Source organism: Homalodisca vitripennis, chromosome 8 (genome assembly GCF_021130785.1).
Source record: "Homalodisca vitripennis isolate AUS2020 chromosome 8, UT_GWSS_2.1, whole genome shotgun sequence".
Classification (NCBI taxonomy): domain Eukaryota; kingdom Metazoa; phylum Arthropoda; class Insecta; order Hemiptera; family Cicadellidae; genus Homalodisca; species Homalodisca vitripennis.
Window position 1 is genome coordinate 14254260 of NC_060214.1, and position 20843 is coordinate 14275102.

General features: G+C 39.0%; 1 protein-coding gene across 1 annotated transcript in view; it reads left to right on the forward strand.

Moving 5' to 3' along the window:
• The first annotated feature begins 10389 nt into the window (after positions 1-10389).
• Positions 10390-20843, forward strand: part of LOC124367330 (CCR4-NOT transcription complex subunit 3) — a 38350-nt gene continuing 27896 nt past the window's right edge. Inside the window, exon 1 of the mRNA XM_046824064.1 lies at positions 10390-10777. Within this exon, the coding sequence (XP_046680020.1) occupies positions 10753-10777 (25 nt within the window). The 5' untranslated portion in view covers positions 10390-10752. The remainder of the gene's footprint in view (positions 10778-20843) is intronic.

The window sequence follows — 20843 nt, forward strand, 5'->3', positions numbered from 1 at the left end:
CTTTTGTGTTTAGTGGTGATATATCACTTAGTCTGGTTTATACACTGAGCATTGTCTTGGCTCCATAGTAAGAGGAGAGCAGTTGGTAGGAATGCTAAAGCTATAGGACTTATTCTCCTCTTCTGGCAACATTTGAGCGATGACTGAATCGTTCATTGGTGTGCTTTTTTGTTTGGTGCCGCAGCTGTCTAGCGCCGAGCATCAGAGCCGCTGTCCGCTGATGACAACCTCGGAGTAGAGTCGTGTGAGGCAGGTCAGTTAGGCGTTGATCCTTGATATGGATTCAGGCGACTACTTCAGTCGTTGTTTCAGTGTGACCTGGGTATTTTGGTTGACCGACTGGTCTTTGCGCCTAGTGCGCTTTCTTTACGTCGCTGTGGTGTCGATATATCAGATTCACGTTTTCTTCTCAATTTCCACTTCATCAGGATAAAGTTGCCGCCTCAACGTCACCTGTGATGTTTTTGTAGGACTGGGTCTTCGAGGCCTGGGGTGACTGTCTAGCCGATCGTGCTAGTTCGCAATTAAATCGCAAAAAGAACACAAGAAACACAAGAAAACGTACATAAGCCATAATCTAAAAGCTCGTATATACATTATATGTAAACATTTAAATGATTTTATGAATTATACATACAAATTTAATTTATTACACGTTATAGATTTACGCATTTTTATGAAAATGTATACGTTTATAAGAACTGGGTTTTGTCTGGTGACAATTAAGAATTCAACAATGAATTTGGGTACAATGGATGCCGTCTTAGAATACGGATGGAATCCACACATAAGCTGGAGGACTAGGGATCCGATATGCCACATCGTCATGCTGGCTTGTAAAAATGCTGCTTAGGCAGCGAGGTTCATTGCCGCTCAGCCTTGTAAGGTTCTTCCTAGTCTATGGTGCACTTCGGTTGAAGACCCAATGTTTCTATTTGTCGTACTATGTCAATAGACATGCTGTTTACTCTAGGATTGGAGGTAACATTTTATGATAGTTGTTATGTTTTAATATACCAGTAAAATGTCTTTCAGTTTTATTTGAACTATTCTGTACGTTATTTCTGCATATTGTGGTAGCGTCAGATACCGCCAGGTCAAGATGGATGCTAAAATTTGTTATGAGAAATATACGAAAAGGAAGACTTCCCTGACTGTATGTTGATAATTATACTTAATTAATGTTTTAAACTCCGAACTTGGCCCGACGACGGGCTTCTGCAGGTCAATCTGTCGTGAAGGGTCAGGGTGGGATGGGATTCATGTCATATAGATATAACACTTCCATTAATATAACTATTTTTTTTATTAAAAAAGATTAACTGTAAAAGCGTTTTTTACACACTCCAAAATTGTTTTACACAAATTGATTTATTTTTTTATTTAAAGGGAGAGTACAAACTGTATTTCAAAGTTCTCAAGAAACTAACTTTTATTGCCTTGCCAAAAGACAAATTCATCACAAGTAGTAATAGGTTAACTTTAGATTATTCCCAAACACCCATAATGCCCTAGAATCAGTGTTTTGGATATAGTAACTTGTTTAATAAAAAAAATCGATATCCAAAATTAATAACGAATAAGCGAAATTACAATTTTAGTGAGATCGATGAAATGCCAATATTGCATTTCAGCCTAAATAAAATAATAGAGAGCCTTAAATTTGTTTACAAGTGAAATTTAAGGCTCTCTATATATGACCTAATTGGTTCAAGCTTTTAAACTTTAAAAGCTTTTAATGGAAATCCCACAACGTGGACTTATTTTGCCCTCCCAATAGGCCTTTTATTTGGCACTAATTCAATAAATGTGAGGCGGAAAGGAAAAAGGGACCTCTTGTCGACAATTTCCGATTTTGAGTTAATGACATTTTTGAACAGAGCTATAAAAGCTGAACAATTTGGTACAAAATTCATGTTTCTACGATTTTTTTAAACAAAGTTATAGAAAATTGAACTTTGTATACTAGAAATGGGCATATTTGGGAATACACAAACAAAAAGTTAAAAGTAATACAAAATCTTTATTTGTAACATTTAAGAGATGAAACACATATCAATATTTTGCTTTTATTGTCCTCTTTCCAATGGAATACAAAGGTTTTGGTTAAACAGAGCGCTTACGGCGCTTTTTGGATGGTCCAGGAACTGCTTCGGGCCCGTCATCATCCGGATCGACAGCACCAGTGCTCTCCTCTGCATTTGGTTCAGGACATGGACACAGAACATCTTTGAACTCATCTTTGCAGTACTGGCGAATATTCTTGTGTAGATATTCTTTCCGTGCTCTAGTCATCCCTTCAGGTGTGATTTCTTGTGGAAATCCATGGGGTCCATCTTCTGTCGGGAACATCTTGTGGATGAATTCATTTCCATCAATGTCAATCTTGCAGTGTACTTTTCCCTTGTATAGTGAATTAAATTCAAAATGGTTGTACTGTGTTACATGGGGCACTTTGTTTGCACCACTCTTTTGTAGGAAACTTAGCCAATCATAAACTGGAACTGCAACTTCACCTTTTTCATTCCCCACCACCACACCAGAATTGACATGTGTTGTGGGAGTTGATTTTTTCACGCAATCCACTAAATCAGACATTGAAGAAACATAAGTGTTTCTGAATGTTTTTTTAAAAAGTCCAAAGGCCCAATCGCAGGCAAACTTGGTATGGCCTACTGGCATAAACGATAAACAAATTTTTTTGTTCTTGTTGTGACATATCCTCCATGCCAAGTATCCCATTAGGATGTTGTTCTTGTTTTGGCCAACACAATTGTCAGCGTGAATGAACATAGTGTCTTCTCCGAAACTGTTGTTTTCGAGGTGGTGGTGAAAAAGACTTACAATCAGGTTTGACCCTTTCGTAGTGCTGACACTTTCTGGAATAAAGTAATTAGTTTGCTTATTTGTGGTCTCGCACATCACGCCAAATATGCCTACTTTAAATGGGACTAGAAAATAAATAGGCCCAGGCTGCAGAGGGTTACTTGGTATGTGAACCTGCTGAGCCATATCAAAACTATAGTGCACAGCAGACTTGTTTTGGTTTTGAAACTTTATTCTTGTTTCTTGGATAGTTTCATTATAAAACTTTCGTTCTTTGGAAACAGTCTGCAGGTGGGTTCTCATCATCTCAATCGTTTCTATTTTTTTTTTCTTCCGGCACCAAGGCCATTTCTGCTCCAGAAGAATAATGTTTTTGGCATATGGCACATAGATCAGTCCTTGGTTTCATGACTACAATATCAGGGCATATGTCCCTCCATATATTACTAAAAACTCTAGAATGGACAGGTTTCTGGGTTATCTCATTGGTAAATGAAGCTTTATAAGTTTCATAGATTTTAACTTTCGAGTCACTTTTTTTTTTTTTTTTTTTTTTTTACGTAGGGGGAATGCATTTGCGCACGGAGTGTGGGACTCCCTTGCGGACTACCCACTAAACCCCCTACGGGCCACGGAGAGCCCAGGCCGGAACCCTTTCGGATGACATCTTGCCTGGTCCGTGTGTCTTATGTCTCAACCAGGACAAAACTACTTGTTTCGGAAGCTAGGGGTCAGCCAGGCATCCGTCTTCACGCTTCTGATGAAGGATCGCATGTACGTGAGTGGTGACTGCATTCCAGGCGTCCTCATTCTGCAGCATCATCTCCACAATGGTCTCTGCCGTAACATCACCAACTGTGGTGGCGAGCGTTTGCCTGGCCTCGGTGAAGCGCCCGCAAGCGAAGAAGGTGTGATGAACATCATCATCTTCCTCCGGGCAGTAAGCACACCGAGGCGATCTGACTTTTCCCATCCTGTAGAGGTACTTCCTAAAGTAACCGTGCCCCGTCAGGAACTGACACAGGTAGAAATCTATCTCCCCGTGGCCACGATCTATCCAGGATTGAAGCTCTCGAATGAGACGGAAGGTCCAGCGGCCGTCCAATCCTTCCGTCCACCTCCGCTGCCAAACCTGCAGAGTCTCCGCCCTGGCAGCAGCCAAGGCATCCTCTCTACCCCGCTCGGCAGCCTCCCGGAAGACGGTCTGTCTCTCGATGGCCAGCAGGTCAATAGGAATCACCCCAGCCACGACCGCCACGGCTGAACCGGAAACGGTGCGATAGGCGCAGGCGACCCTAAGTGCCGCTCTTCTCTGTACCGATAACAGCTTTTGACTGTATCGCCTTATCCTCATGACACCCGCCCAAACCTCTGCGCCATACAGAAGGGTTGAGTTTACAGTAGACATGAGGAGGCGTCTCTTACTTGACCTAGGGCTTCCTACGTTAGCCATCAGCCTGCCGAGAGACATAACCACCTTAGAGGCTTTGTCACACACCGCCTGAATGTGCTCCCAATACCGAAGACGGCAGTCGAGTAACACACCCAGGTACTTCGCCGCAGTCCTTGTCCGAACCTCGACACCCCCCACATTCATAGAGATCAGAGTGGGGATTCTCCGTCGAGTGAGCATAACGATTTCGGTCTTGGAGACCGCCAGCTCAAGTCCATGGCTCGTCATCCAGGCATTGACCCGAATCATTACCTGATTAAGGCGTAACTGTGCCAAGTCCGGCGTCCTCGCCGTGATGACTGCAGCCACGTCATCAGCATAACCCACGAGGTAGACGTCGTGGGGCATCTCGAGGCGAAGCAAACCATCGTATGAAACATTCCATAGGTCTGGGCCGAGAATAGACCCTTGAGCCGCACCGGCAGTGACCTCTTTTGTTCTCCTTCCGTCTTTGGTTTCATACAATAGCCGTCGGTTCTTCAGGTAGTCCTGCACAATGACCAGGAGATAGTCGGGCACACTGAAGTCCCGCTGCAACGCCTCTAGCATGTCCTCCCACCGAGCAGAGTTAAACGCGTTTTTTACGTCAAGTGTAACCAACAGCACAATCGGCCGAGCCTGGTGACAAGCTGTTTCGGCCTGCTGGACGGCACTGATCACCTCTGTAATGGCGTTCAGAGTTGAGTGTCGCTTTCGAAAGCCATGCTGCCGGGGAGAGAGATCTCCGGCGGCTTCGATGGACGACAGCAACCTGGGTTTCAGCAACCTTTCATAGAGCTTCCCCGCGGTGTCAAGCATACAAAGTGGCCTGTATGCCGACGGGGAGTTCGGATCACTTTTTCCTTTGCTGATCAGCGCCAACCTAGCAACCTTCCAGCGCGACGGGAACACACCCGCTACCAAACATGCATTAAACATGTTCAGCAGCAAGAGCGGATAACTCGCCGCCACAATCTTCAAAACCTCAGCTGGAATGCCATCAGGTCCAGGAGCCTTCTTGTTGCGCATGGTAGACACCGCCGCTACAAGCTCCTGCTCCGTAAAAATGGGAACGTCTGGTACCGGTCTCGCTACTCTCTCCTCCCGCCTTACAGGGTGACTTGGGAAGAGAGCTTCCACGATCGTCGAAATCATTCCAGCAGGCATTTCCGTGCTTTTCCCTATTCCTCCTAGCTTTTTTCGCACAAGTTTGTATCCTCTTCCCCAAGGGTCCGAGTCCACTTCCTGGCAGAGCTCACGCCAGCATCGTGCTTTGCTCAAACGAATTGCTGCACTCAGAGCTTTCTTAGCAGCCTTGTGCTCTGCCGACCTAGTTATAGCTTCAGGCCGGTTTCGAGCTCGCTGCGCTCTACGTCTGCACATTAGTGCAGTTCTCCTGAGCTCGCCAATTTCGTCCGTCCACCAGAAGGCTTGGCGACGGCCTCGGTAAGGTCGTTTCCGAGGCATTGACGAATTGCAAGCGTGTTCTATCAGTTTCATGGAAGAGTCGATATAAGCCTCAACCTCAGCTGTTTCAGTGGACTCGGGAAACCCCGGAACACCAGCCTCGATACTACGATCTAGCTGCTCGACAAGTTTTCCCCTGTCCAGCTTAGCCAGATTCCAGCCAAGAGTGTTTCGGGTATTCGCTAGCCGCGGCAGCCGATTATCGATGAGATGGAAAGCGATGAACTCGTGGTCACTAGCAGTGTAGACGTCCATCACTCGCCATTCCGCTACTAAAGGAAACAAATCGGCCGATACCATCGTAATGTCTGGTATTGACTCACCGAGAGTGCTTCGGAAGGTCGGCCTTGTCCCTCTATTCGCGACTTCCAAATCGAGTCTCGAGACCATCTCCAAAATATGTCTTCCCCTCACGTTAGTCACGGGCATACCCCATTCGACCGCACGGGCGTTGAAGTCACCCGCCACTATAACACGCCCAGGGACGCTTCGGAGACTGTCTTCCAGCGCTTCCAACCTTTCCAGGAACTCTCGCGCGGAGTAATTGGGGGAGAGGTACACACTGTAAATGGTAACGCTGTTCAACTTAACCCAGACATAACCGTCACCGGAACCATGACTCAGTACGCGGACCCCACGACTGTCTGCGATCCAAACAGCCGCAGTGCCGAGTCCATCGTAAAACCAAGATGAGCTGGTTTTGGTTCGGACGGGTTCACTGACGATCACTATCTGGGCTTTGGTCTCACAGGCCAGCTGTTCAAGGATTGCGTCCGCAGCGTGACATCTCTGCAGATTGGCCTGGATAAATCGGATCATTTTCGTGGCCTAGCACGGGCTTTCCTGTCGTCCAGGGCTTTCTTGAAAACCCCGCAGGCACCTGATCCTGGAACATGATCTGTCTTTGATCCAGGATTTCCGGTACATAAGACGCAAGAAGGAGGCCCCGTGCAAACCGCCGCCTTGTGTTCGGCGCTGCCGCATTTCCAGCAGTTACTGCTCCTATCCGGTCCGGAACAGTTCCTCCTAGTGTGACCGTAGCCGAGACAGCGGAAGCATCTGTCCACCTCCACACGGCCCCGAATTCGGCAGACGACCCACCCGACCTTGATCTTCCCCTTTTGGAGTACTGTCAAGGAGTCACTCTCGAGCAGCTCAACCACGGCCTTCCTCTGTTCTTGCCGGTTAGGCTTGAAGAGGGTAACCCTAATTTCGCCACCAAGGACAGGAAACTCCCTGCTTAGGGCGTCCGAGATGTCGGCTTCGGTGGTCAAGGCATCCAGATCTAGGATCTCTAGCCTTGCCTTAGGAACAATGGAGCGAACATCGCCCCTGTCGCCCACCGCCTTCTGTATCGCCTCCTGGAGTTTCCTTCTGTCGTCGCATTTTGCGATTTCCAGTAATACTCCTCCCGTGACAGTCTTCCTTATGTGGCGTACCACGGTGCCTGACTCTTCGGGAGTAACTCCAGCCCTCATTGCACCAAGAATCTCGGCGTATGACTTGCCAGCTTTAGGCTTGACAATCACCACCTGCCTCCCAGGCCTGGAACGCGGGAGTTTCTCCGGCTTCTTTACTTGTGGGGGAGGAGGTGTAGGTAGGTCTTGCCTCTTCCCGCTCTTATCTACGGCCTTCGCTTTCCTTTTTTTCTTTTTTGAGACTACCGGGCGAAACTCGCTCTCTTCTGTCTCGTTGACAGAAGCAGGCTCTCCGGCGTCTCTCTGCCGCTTTTCCTCCCTTGGATGTTCAGGGGGACTTCCGGCCGCTCTTTTCCCAGCCGTGGTAGAGGCTGCTGCCACCATAGATGGTGATGGGGCCTGAGTCTCTTTTTCGCAACTTTCTCTCTGCAGTCTCTCCATCGATATCTTCCAGACCTGCCAAAATGTACCGATCAGATCTAGAGACGACTCCAGAGAGATCATGCCGTTCCTGACTGCCGTGCTTAGGCTCTTTTGTCTCGACGTAGCTGCTCGCATGTCGAGAAGGACGTCTTTCATCCTCTTTACCTCCGTGAAGATGGTGTCCGCCGCATACTCCATGTTCTTCCCATCGGGGGAAGCCAAGGGAAAAAATATTTCCTGACTTCTGACAGGTGTCTCCTCCGACTGAAACTCATCAGAGACAACCGGTGTACCCGTCTCTTGTGAGGCACAGGAAGCCATGGCCTGCAGAGATGCCGAAGGCGGAGTCTCGCTATGAGGTCGCGAAGGAGGGGACCTTAATAAACGACTACTCTTAGCAAACGGGTCTGCAGTACACGAAGGGAGAGGGGGGAATTCCTTCTCCAACCTTTCTGTATCGTTGTCGATGGGTTTTTGCAATTCCATACTTTAGGTTTACCAGCGCATCGTGCGACAAGGGCGGCCCGGAAAAATCGGGAACGGGTGTACCCTCGAGGACTGAGCCTCTACCCCAGTTCCCTGGGGCCCGACCTCCGTACTCCCAGCACCGGAAACCAGACGTGCCGGGGGCCGACCGTAGCAATGCAGAGTCCGACCTCTGCATCCATGGCGCACTTCCTGACTAGGGCCCGAAGGGGCTGGCTCCTGGCGTCATACCAGAGAAAACACCATCGGCAGTGCAAAGCACACATCAGTCCCTGCGACAATTCAGGGACACTCCCCGGGTTCTCCGGTATGCGCCGGTCGAAAAGAAGGAGGAAGTGACACCCACGTGGGGTCGAAGAAAAGAAGAGGTGGGTGAGATTTGCCCAGAAAAGATAAAAGATGTCGAGCTAAGATCCGAAAGAGAGAAGAAAGACCTTAGCTCTAGAAGGACTGTGAGGAGAGTCTCACAGCTAGGCTCAGGTAGCCCCGGGGTCGCCAGCCTCCCCGAAGAAAGGGGAGGCCTCCCGTGTAGTCGAAAGCCGACTACCCCTGAGGGAAACTTTCGAGTCACTAGAAGGGAGTAATTTTAGTGTGGTATTATACACTGTGCTGCTTCTGCCTGGCAACATGATTGCATGCTGCTCAGCATAATTCTGCAAAAACTTGACAACAAACTCTGTGTCAGAAAAAGATGTAACCTTGTGTTTTATTTTTCCTGTGTTTCCATGGTTTTTAGAAATTAATCCAGTATTATTGTACATTTTGGTGAGACGTTTCAGCCTTTTAATTTTGATCTGATGACCAAACATGTATGTATTTTTACAAACTGCTCTACCCTTTAGAAGATAATTGGTGCGTGCATTTTTTCTTTCAGTCTGTATTTTTTTGGAGCGGGAAGTTAATTCAGAATCTGATGTTAAACAGCGAAGTTGGCCTAATATGATTTGGTCCAACGTGTTAATATTGTCATGATAATGATCTAACTCTGCGCATTCATAGCGCATTTGCAATAATTCATCAGAAGAAAATAAATCAGAACATTTATTTTTACAGCCACAGCCAGTTTGTAGAAAAATTCAAAACGATTTCACGGTCATTGTCAGCATCAAAACGATCAATTAAATAAACACTATTATCAATTGTGACTAGGTATTGCCCACTATCATCCTCGTCCACTACTTCTTGGTTATTACCAGATTCTTCTATTTCAATTATTACATCATCAATGTTAATAAGATGGTCAAGATTACCTTCAGAAAGTTCATCCAAGTTTGGTATGTTTTTTAACAATGAATTGTCTGAAACATTTACTATGTTGTCCTCCTCAGGTGTCTTCTCAACTTCACTTTCACTATCACTGCTTAAAAGTCTGTCTTCAAAATAATCTGCATACACACTATAGTCTTCATCACTAATACTACGATTATTACTAAGACCTATACTATTTAATATATTTACAACTTTTTCTTCACTCATTTTAATTAGTTAAACACGTCCTAAAAACACAAAAACGAAATACAACAGCTTACTATAGTGTAACAACAACAATGTTTTGGCGCAAATCGGCAAGACAGCTGTTTGTTTAGTGCCAATCGGTAAATCAGCTGTCTGCATGGCTACCAACAAACAGGCTAAAAATAATTGCTACTCTGTTGTTATTCTGTACCATCAGTAGTTCGTTAATAAATAGATAAAAATGTCTATCTATATGCAAACTTTCATTGTCATAGTCAGAATATGAATTACCGAAGTTTATTGGTCATAAAACTACGAAAGGAAAGCAATCTGATGTTGGGGAAGGCTTTATTACATTGAGAAAATCTTCTTTTGTTAGGACAATTTCGTCGTAGTTCTTTCAAACGACGCTAGAATTCAGGAGAGTTTAGTTTTTAAAGTACGGCGTAGCAGCCTAGCGCTGTTTAGAAAAGGGACCTCTTGTCGGCCATGTTATTTCTCCATTAGCGACAAGAGGTCCCTTTTCCTAGGCTGGACATTGTTCGCTTTAATGATTCATTCGAGAGTTTTATCTATTGAAAACTGTTCAACTATCGATTGTAGCATGTAAAGCATAAAGTAAAGTTCGATAATCAAACATAAAGTGAATATCGATGATTTTGACCGAAACCACTTATTTCGGTTGTACTGAAAAACTCACATTGCCGACAAGAGGTCCCTTTTTCCTTTCCGCCTCACAAATGTAATAATACAATATTTTACTAAAGTCGTCTTACCAATGCCTGCTTAATATGGTGCACTTTTAAAGAACAGCTGACTTGTCCCGTTTGTTGATTGTTTTTGTTTCTCAAGGATGAATTTGAGACTGCGCAGTGTCATAACCAGTGTTGCGGATAAACGAGAGTCAAAAGAGTGTTAAAAGTGTGTTCTAATTAAAGATTTTCTTAATTTTCAGTATTATTATGTGTACCACTGTATATTGATTTTATTATTAAAGTTTGAATTGTGTTATATGGATGTTACTTTACCAGTGGCCTTTAAAATTTGTCAAACCATAAAATAAACGTACGTTCATAGCCTACAACCAATTTTGTGTGGAATGAGTACGGTTGGCTGCCATCTTGTCTGTGAACAAAGGTTTGGGTGATTATAATTTTTCGGAATTAAATCATTTCGTTTGCGCTGTGTAATTCAATTTTAAGTTTAGAATATGTGCGAACTATTCAGTGGTATGTTTTCATAGCTATGGCTGCTACGAGGAAGTTACAAGGTATGAAACGAAGCTCAATAAATAGTTTTAAATATGACCTCTTCCCGACCTGTTTACTTGTTTTCTGTGTTGGAGAAAATGGATTATTTTCTTATAACCATTATTTTCAATGGAGTTTTATCACAATAATTCCTTGTATTACACTTATTGTTTATATAAATTCATCTCCATTCATTATATTATACATAACAAGGTTATTAATGAAATTGTGTTGTTGTTATGCTACCTTTTGTTGAAAGACCCAATTCACTCAGAATAAACTGTCCTCAATCAATCTTGGCAAATGTAAATTTTTATCACATTTTAATTTTATACTGAGTTGAAATGTGTCTTTTTTGAATATTGTTAACTTCATTACTGATTTTTGTAAACATTGGTTAATGTAATTAACCTCCATAATCATCTGAATACTAAATAATTTACCTTTGTTTACAGTACTAACTTATTTGTTGATCAATAATATAGATAAGTACTAACTTATAGTCTAATGGTTATTTTCCTATTGTGTCATTAATCTCAGGAGTGTTTGGATGACTTAAAATTGAAATTTTTATTTGATTCTAAACCTTGTTATGTCATAGGCTACTAAGTTAATTATTTTGATCACATACTTCAGATAGGATGTGATTGATAATATTATGCACCTTATAGTTGTAATTAAGTGGGCATTTTTAGATCTGAGTTAAAATTTATATAAATAAAACATCTTTAACACTTTATTATTTATCATGCTTAAGCCTAGAATGTACATTTCTGATTCAGTGAATCCCTCATCTGGTGCTTTAGTATAGGTTAAGGTAGCTAAATATAAATAAGAATATTAATTAAATTAAAATTGGCCTTTATACATTATTATTAAACCTATACTGATTTGAGGTAACTAAATTTGTCATATTCAGAAGGAAAATTGTTAATTGTTCAGAAACCTATTGTTCATTTAATTTCATAACATATGGGATACAAAATCTCACCAGGTTTAAAAAAATAAAATAAAAATGTTCATTAATTTATTAAACAAATATTCTATATTACCTCTTAATGGCTATTCTTTTACAATTCTTGTAGCAATTTTACGAGAGGATAACAATCAATTAAAGATTGGTAGTAATATATAAGTAGGCTAATATTATATCTACCTAACGTAGTATGGTTTGGGTGTTACTACAAAATTAAATTCTTGTATATATACAATAATCCAAACAAAAGTAATCTCAACTCTCCTAAGATTAATGACGTGATAAAAATTGACCATTAGACTCTATATTAAGTTAGTAGTTATCTATATTATTGATCAACAGGTCTTATTTTTTCAAGTTTTACAAACAACTTTTATATACTTTTTTATCCATACAGCCACAATAAATTTATTTTATTGAACTAGCCTAAATATGTACTACAAAATAAATTATAAACACATGCTTATAATGCCAGCTCCTTGGCATGTACCCACATTAATTGAAAATACCTTTGTTTATAGACTAATTTATTTATTACTGAAAAAATAAAGAAATTATTTGTTTCTCAGTATAGATTGATATCTTATAAGCATACCTATTGGGTTTAACTAATCAAATTTTAAAGTTGAAACTTTTAGACTTATTAGTTTTTAAAAGTAGTATGTCTAGTATGTCTAATCGATAATTTTATACACTGATTCGATTGTGGTGGTGACCGCTTACTATACTGCAACCTAGTTTTCTTTTAAAACAACTTTTATATTATTTTAAATACTCTTTCAGCAACTGGTTAGGCTTAGGCTATGTCATAACATCAACTTAATATCATTATTCAACTTATATTGTTCTCTTTAGAGTACAAAACATAGTAAGACTGTCCCATACGTTACAAAAGCATGGATGTAAAACTGATTATGTTTAATTAGCCTAACGTTAAAAGAGAAAACTATAAGTAGGTGATTGACTTTCAATAAAAGTTAGCCTATTTACTTCCATTTGGAAATACTTTATATCTTATAAAAACAGTCCTACTATTAATGATCTTACTGAAACCACTAAATATACTAAACAATTTAGCTGCCAATAATTCAGCCCTAAGTATCCCTGCTTTGGTAAGAAACAATTTAGACTGTGGTAATGTGACTGCTGACATAAAACATAGGTACCATTCAATGGGTCTAGAGCTGTAGCTGATCACTGTTGAATATGTAAGCACTATTGTTAATCACTAAAAATAGGTTTCGTAGGAGAGTTTTTTTTTTTTTTAATTAAGTAAAACTGAACCAGCCATTACTCAATTGTAAGTAAAATCATACATCTTTCCAGCTTTTTTTAATTTGTGAATAATTAAATAATAAAATAATTTTAAAACAAGCACTGTTTGGTAAACTATATGTTTAAACAAAGTAACATATTATAATTTTTGATCTAATATTGTAGGATAGTGCAATTGGATGAAATCTGATGAAAACTGTCTCCATTTGTATGGTTTACGTACAGTGCAATCTCGCTAATCCGGCAGTATATCGGGATTGGTAGTGTCGGATTACCGAAATTGCCGGATTAATGGATGTATGGGTAAAAACGTACGAAAAACATACAAATGTACATTGAAATTTATTAGAAACCAGTTGAAGTATAGTTTAACATAAGTAGAACGCAAAAGTACAATTGGAAAATAACTAAATACATAATAAATTTACCGCCGGTGAATCATCCGTGCTTGCAGTGTAATGAACCGAAGAGCATTGACCCGACCCGTCATCGCTCGCACAGTGCCGGATTACTGGATGTGCCGTATTAGCGCACGGCCGGATTATAGAGACTGCACTGTAATATATTTTAAGTTTTTTCTATCATACGCAAGGATACTCACAATAATATAATGTGAACCAAATATCAGTGTTATCCAGTATCTTAAATTCCATAAAAACAAATATAGGCAGACTAATGGAAAGAATTTTTTTTAATATGTTCCATTTTGGGGGTCCCTGTAGATTTGGCCACCCTGTAGATAATGAATGAATAGTACAGGTCCAAGCACAGATCCTTGCAAAATGCCATTAGATATTTCAAAACTAGACTATTCCCTATGAATATAATGATTATATTTATTTATTGACTTAACTTATAAAAATGCATAGATAGCATCAATTATATGCGGGTTAAAGCTTTATACAATAAGCTACTTAACCCTTTTACTGCCGGCCATTTTTTTATCGTACCAGTCAAAATTGCCAAGGGGGAAAATCGCTGTTGTGCATTCATTTACAAAAAATGCTGTATCTTTTTTATTTTTCATTAGATTTGCATGAATTTTTACTTTATTTACTCGTATTTAAATGCTGTTTTTTAAATAATAAAAAGAAATTTTAATTTGAAACAAACTCATTATTTAATTTTAAACATTATGTAAATAAAAAATAAATAAAAAAATAAAAATTGTGTTTGGCATCTGATAATTTATTTTTAAAATTATACTAAAATTTTGAGCATGATATCATTATAAACTAGAGCAATTGCTTAGAACATATACCAAATTTGAAGGTGCTACCTTGAAACATAGCTGCACTATGAGGATTTTCCCAAAACTGGTAGGCCTCCTCTAGGCCTACCAGTAGAAGTTGAAGGTAAACTTATCTGTGCCATATCCCCCTCACTATCTAATAACTCCTCATTATCTGATGGTAAGATAAAGTCAGGATCGTCATCAGTGTCATCCACATCACTTTGATTGTCATCAATAGCCCTAACACTAATATCAGAATCGTTCTCGGCATCTGAATCTGACAAATTCTGAAGGAAATCGTCACTCAGTTCGTCTTGCACTTGTACACCACCATCGATTAGACTGTTAATTATTGTTCCCTCACTCACAGGAGAGTTAGATGTAACTCTTTTACTCATTTTATCCTTGATCAACAAAAGTAACACTTCAAAAAACTTTCGATAACATTGTAAACAACAACAATGAACGAAGATTTCAGTAATCTAACCCGATCATCTGGTTTTGACAGCTGTCTAGGTAGTTCATCAATTCTAGTCAAAGACGACGAAAATAGAAATCCAAAGTTCTTCAAATGGCTTCTTTCATTATCCTTTCCTCCTAAACAACCAAAATACCAAATATTTCGGCATTTGAACATAACAGTAGCCAGTAACAATAAAAAAAACAGACGTCCGACATATCGGACGTTGGCGTTTTCGGCAAAAATGCCGACGTCCGATATGTCGGACGTCGGCAGTAAAAGGGTTAAATTAGTTTATATTCATTGTTACGGACATCCTGATGGATAAATTTAATTGTATTAAGAAATCGTACTCATAGTTTGAAATCAAACTGTCCTGTAAGCTATCAGTTAGGTCTTTCCAATTCTGATTGCAATCTGTGTGCCACATAAAATTATACAAACCAGCTGTGAACAAATAAAGATCTGTTACGGATGAAATGAAAAAGAGACATGGCAATACGTCAACATCATGTAAAATTTTCTGTGAAATATGTTGATGGTCAATTTATAGCATAATAGTGTCATTTTAAACTATAGCATCTTCAAATATAGAAAAAAAATGTTTAAAACAAAGTACGTGTTATGGACAGGACATTAGGGATGGGACACAGAGGGTAATATAAATAAAACACATGATAAAGGTATAATAAATGTTTTTAATTGCCAAACTAAAGTATCCAATACTTTACAGTATTATAACTTAATTTAAGTCTCTTTGTGCGTTTTTTTTATTGTATAAGGAGTTTTCTTAAATTAAAAATGTTATAATTCAATTCACTTTTAAAATATATAAAATATTCAATTTTCTGATTTTTTTTATTATGGGGAGACTTGAATAGTTCACATATTTCTGTAAAAACAACAATACAAGACTTTGTAGTTTTCGATTTTAAATAACTGTTCATTGTTTTTTCCACCAACCATAGTCATGTACATTACTTCAATATTGTCATCATTATCTAACAGGTTTGTGTAATTCCCACATACTTATGTCTTCTCCTCTTTTTCTCACTAACAAATTCTATGAGAACAAACTGTCCTGCCTTAATTTCATTTTTGGACACAGGTCTAACCAAGAGTTTTAAATGATCTTCAGAATCTGTATACATTTCTGAGTACCATAACAATTTATGCTGAACCCATACAACTTGGCTGAAGAAAAATGTTGTATTCATCAAGTTCATTAGTCTGGTTTGTCCCTGTCTTCTGTTTCTTCTTATTTTCTTTTTCTTTCGGTTTTCTTTAAGTGCTTAGTTGTGTCTCAATGTTATCTGATTTTATTGATTTACCTGCAATCAATTCTTCTTTTTCATTAGCCTTTTTGTTTCTTTCTCACTGCATCTGTTTTCAATGATTATTTCAAGCTTCCTGATCAAGTTTCAATCTATTGCTGCTTTCTTGAACACGCAGTTAGGCTCTTCATTTTCCATAGTATGTTTTTCTATATTTGAAGTCACATCTGAAAACAATCAAATTTTTTAGGTTTATATGAAAAATATACAATTTATGCAGATTTTTATTTGTTATAGGTAGGCCTAGGTCTCTATAAAAATGATTGGTTGCAGTAAGAAATTGTATTGTAAAGATAAATACTTTAAAAGCTTTACCAAACCATAATAATAAAAAAGCATAACGGGTGGGAAAAATTTTAAAATTTACTATAAATGCAAAGAAAATTAAGAAAAATTTAACATTTTTACGTTAGATTTAGAGTACAATGTTAACACAAAATTAACTGTTTAATTTAATATTACTCAAATAAACAAACTTTATTACCTTTTCTCTTAAGGACGGAAGTTCCGGAGAGCCTTTACAATATGGTAAACGTCCCAAGTTTCTGATCATCAACTTGATCAAAACTAGTATGTCACCGAAAAATACACTTAACCCTCTCCCGCTCGCAAGGCATGAATCGGCACGGCCACCACATAGCCACTACAGCTTAAACGGCACAGATCGGCACGCATTGCTTTACCCACTAGAGCCAATAAGTGCTGCTCTTGAGTAGCAATATTTTGTACTACTACGGGTTGTTTGCTATCAGGAGACCATTTACTTTACTTTTACAGTAGATTTATTCCATTATTTTGCTATTTATATTAGTTGTGCGGAAACAATGGCGGGTTGTAGTTGTACACTTCGTGAGAGTAAAATAGATCTCGTTATTAGTAGTGATTGCGACGATTCAAGTGAGTGTAGTGATGTATCAGAGCCTTGTGAAGTGGTTGGTGGCATTGAGGATGTAGTTCGGAGTGATCACAGTGGCAGTGGCAGTGACGGCGAGCCAGACAATGACCTTCACCAAGTAACTGCGCAAGAAACGACCCCGCGCCACCGGCTCCCAGCTGTCCGTGTGCTTATAATAATTAATTATATAAATATAATATTATTAATTATATATAATTACAATGACAGAACGTGTGTAAGTTGAGGCGCCGCGTATTTTGACCAAGCGCGACCGGCAGAGCGAATTAATTGAGGTTAGAAGCACTGTGAGCGCCTGGAAACAATGCGAGTGGGAGAGGGTTAACAAGGGTTTCCCTTCAAATGTTAGTAAACAGCTGATTAAATTTTTTTCAAAATCTGAAGAGGATAACAGGAACATGATAATTTACAGTGCAATAAATATATAACTTAAAAACAACAACAATTATAAAAATAGTTATTGATTCTGCCAGCTCAGATTTTTCACTTACTAATTTTTCTCTCGTACTACACTAAAACTGAAGGTACAAAAATAGTTTAAATTTTACATTCAGGATTACTTTTTCATGGAATGGCTGTTTAACTACTGTAACGTTACTGTTTAATTAACTACTGCATGATAATATTTGCATGTAATTAATTATATAAATAAGACAATATACATAAGATGTAAGATTATTTTTTAACTGATAGAATGATGCCTTGTAGAAACTCTTTTAAGGTGTAGAAAGGATGTTCAAAGTAACCAGCTGGTTACCCTCTTCTTAAATGACTTGCTGGGTAAGTTCTTGGGTGTCAACTGGGAGGTTGTGTAGCTAGATTGTTGTGTAGCTTAGCTAGGTTGTTTTGTTGCTTAGCTAGGTTGTTTTGTTGCTTAGCTAGGTTGTTTTGTTGCTTAGGTCCTATTTAGTTTCTTTTCTGCAAGAGTCAATCTGTGGAAGGATAGGGTATGGTATGAGCCAGTCATGTACATTACAGTTGTGAGTAGTGTAGCCTGTAGGGACATTAAGGTTTTTTTTGGTTCTTGTAGGACAAGAAGCTTATAAATTGCACTTGGTCCTATAAGGAAGGACCTTAGTGCTGCTTCCGGAGTGACAGGATATTCAGGATGGGTAAGGTTAGGGGTAGGGGCCGCCTGGTATTGAGATCCATAAGGAAAAATTAATCTCAATCATGTCCCCCACAAGAAGAGGAGGCCAGCTCTGAACCAGCCTCTCCAGTCAAAGCAGGCAGGGGGCAGCACACCCTTGTTGAGGTTAGCAAGAACCTCCAATACTTGGGAGACCAATCCCACCAAACTCCAACAGTCATCTCCTGCAGTAGACTAGGCCTATCGTATTGCCCTTCATAAGATTGCCCAGATTTAAGTGACACATCGGTTATTGCTGTGCCCAGGTAGTAGGTTCAATTGGAAGGTATAAACCAGCCAGAAGTGATCCCTGCTGGGATATCTAGGTTAGCTGCATGCAGGATGCCCTGTTCGATGTACAGTGGTGCCCGAGTCTTTGTTCAGGCATCTCTGCATGTTTCCATTGGTTTAACTCCAACAATAGCCCTGATTGTTTTTATTTTCAGTGTTAGGACTCTTAATTGAAGTTTGTGGTAGATAATCCTCTTAAAGCTATTAACCCTTTGAGTGCCGGAGCATTGCTATTTGCGATCCTGCGTTATATGCAAGAAATGCCAGAATAGCTATTTGCGACTTTATAATTTATATAGTATTTATCTAAATTGGCTCAATGACTATACATACGCATTCCAAAGGCCTCAACTTAACTTTTGATGAAGGTTTTGTTGAATTTTGGGTAGAATCTGATTTTTACGGCAGTTGTAAAGAGAGCGCATCCTAGTCGAGTTTAGAATCGACGGCGGCACAGACGAGCCGTCACATGTTTGCGCTGGTGTTTATTTCACAAATTATTGTAAATATTGAAAGTTTTTAAGTGTAAATGAGTTTATAGTGTTAGTATCTTCATATTATTTTGTTTGTTTATGTTGTTCTAGTCTGTGTGTAAGTAGAACAATGACTTGGTTGTGAGTTAAGGCGATCGTAAGCAGCTAGTACTTTACTAAATACATTTGTATAGTTTTTATGTTTTTTGTGTTTGTTCAGTGATATTTATAAACAATGAGTCGTAAAATCATTGCTGACAATGAAGACCTAGTATTGTAGGCATTAGATTTAAATATTAGCAGTGTAGACAAGACATAGAGTATCAGGTTAGGTTACAAACTTTCTAGTTTTGTAGCGGTTCATATTTATTTTCCTAACTTTAATTATAAGTATAAAAAAGGTGTTTATATATATTTTTGTAAAGAATTAAATGGAGTATAAGATAGCATAACTGAAAATGAAAAAATAAAATATTTCAATAACACTACGTTGTGTAAAAATAAAAAACAAAATGTTTTTGCTCACAAAGTTTTTGTTAATATTTTTTTTATTGGTATAAGAACATTAAATTATTAATGAATGTATTATATTTATAAAGAAAATATATTTATCTACAAAACAAACAAAAACCCAGGACATTATACCAATAAATAATTTTTGTATGAATTTTTAACCAGACCCTTGCAAAATCAGGCATTTTGGCTCGGGATTTCATGCATACCATATAGCAAAACGCCATGGCACTCAAAGGGTTAATCTATACCTTACATAGGACTAAAAAAATTGAAAAGTAGGTTATGTGTGTTGGTCCAGGAAAGTTAGGTATCAAGTTCCACCTCCTAGGAAATTGGTTCATTTGCTTGTAAAAGTTGAGGAACTATAGGAACTTTTTCATTTCTTCTTCCAAAGACTTTCTGTTCAGTTTTTAGTGGGTTCACACACACCAAGGTCATTTATCCAAGACCTAAATTTAAATAGGCAATAATAAATATATAAAATAAGCGCCTTCTATCGCCGGTCAATGAATATGATGATTACAACACTCTTAGTTCTGTGTGTTTCTTTATTGGATGTTTATAACAGTATATAGCATTTTCTAATGTATTGAGATTTAACATGTTCATGACAACAGCTTATTTCCAGACTTTTGTATTTGCCATTGTCGTATTTTTCAATAATAATGGTAAAAAACCATAACCTTTTTACGTTATACGTCTAAGTATAACGGGATATGTATGTAGGCTTTGCAATTTCACACAATAGAACTATTTCAATATGTTTTTCCATGTAACACATGCGGTACCTAAAAAATTAAGCAGTCGTGTGGCCGATGGGCTTCACGATAGTCTAAGACACTGAGGCGTGTGCCGTAGTCAATGTGTTAACTCAACAGATTTTATTTTGGTATAAAATACAACTGAAACCTTATCCTGCAACTTCATTCTTTAATAACATATTAGTACGCTACCTACGCTGATTAGTACGCTAATTTTATGTCTATACTTCAACTTGTTTTTGGATATCCTTTGGACAGTTAGGCCTCACTGACATTTTTTTTTTAATCCCATGGAGAGACATAGGTTATATCATATTCAAACTAGGTCTTGTCTGTGAATTGTGTATGAAGTTTCTTGCAAAATTTGAAGTAATTTGTTTTAAAAATATGCTGCGGACAGACAGGAGACATTTTTCCACCCCCTGTGTAATAGACTTTGCTAATGCTCAGCCAATTAGTCATACTGATAATCAAATGTATGAGATCCAGTGTCTCAGGGCAGGAAGGTCAGGAATTATTAGCCTAATTAGTAGTTAAATCCATCTAAGGTTTTTTTATATGGCATGTAAATTGATTTATAAATTTTGTTCTATCAGTAAATTTTTGTATGCAATATTTACATTATTGTTTGTTTAAAAAAACACACACACACACACACATTACCTACAATAGATGTGAAACTTGTGCTTCCAACAATTAATTATTGCGAGACGAATCAAAAATA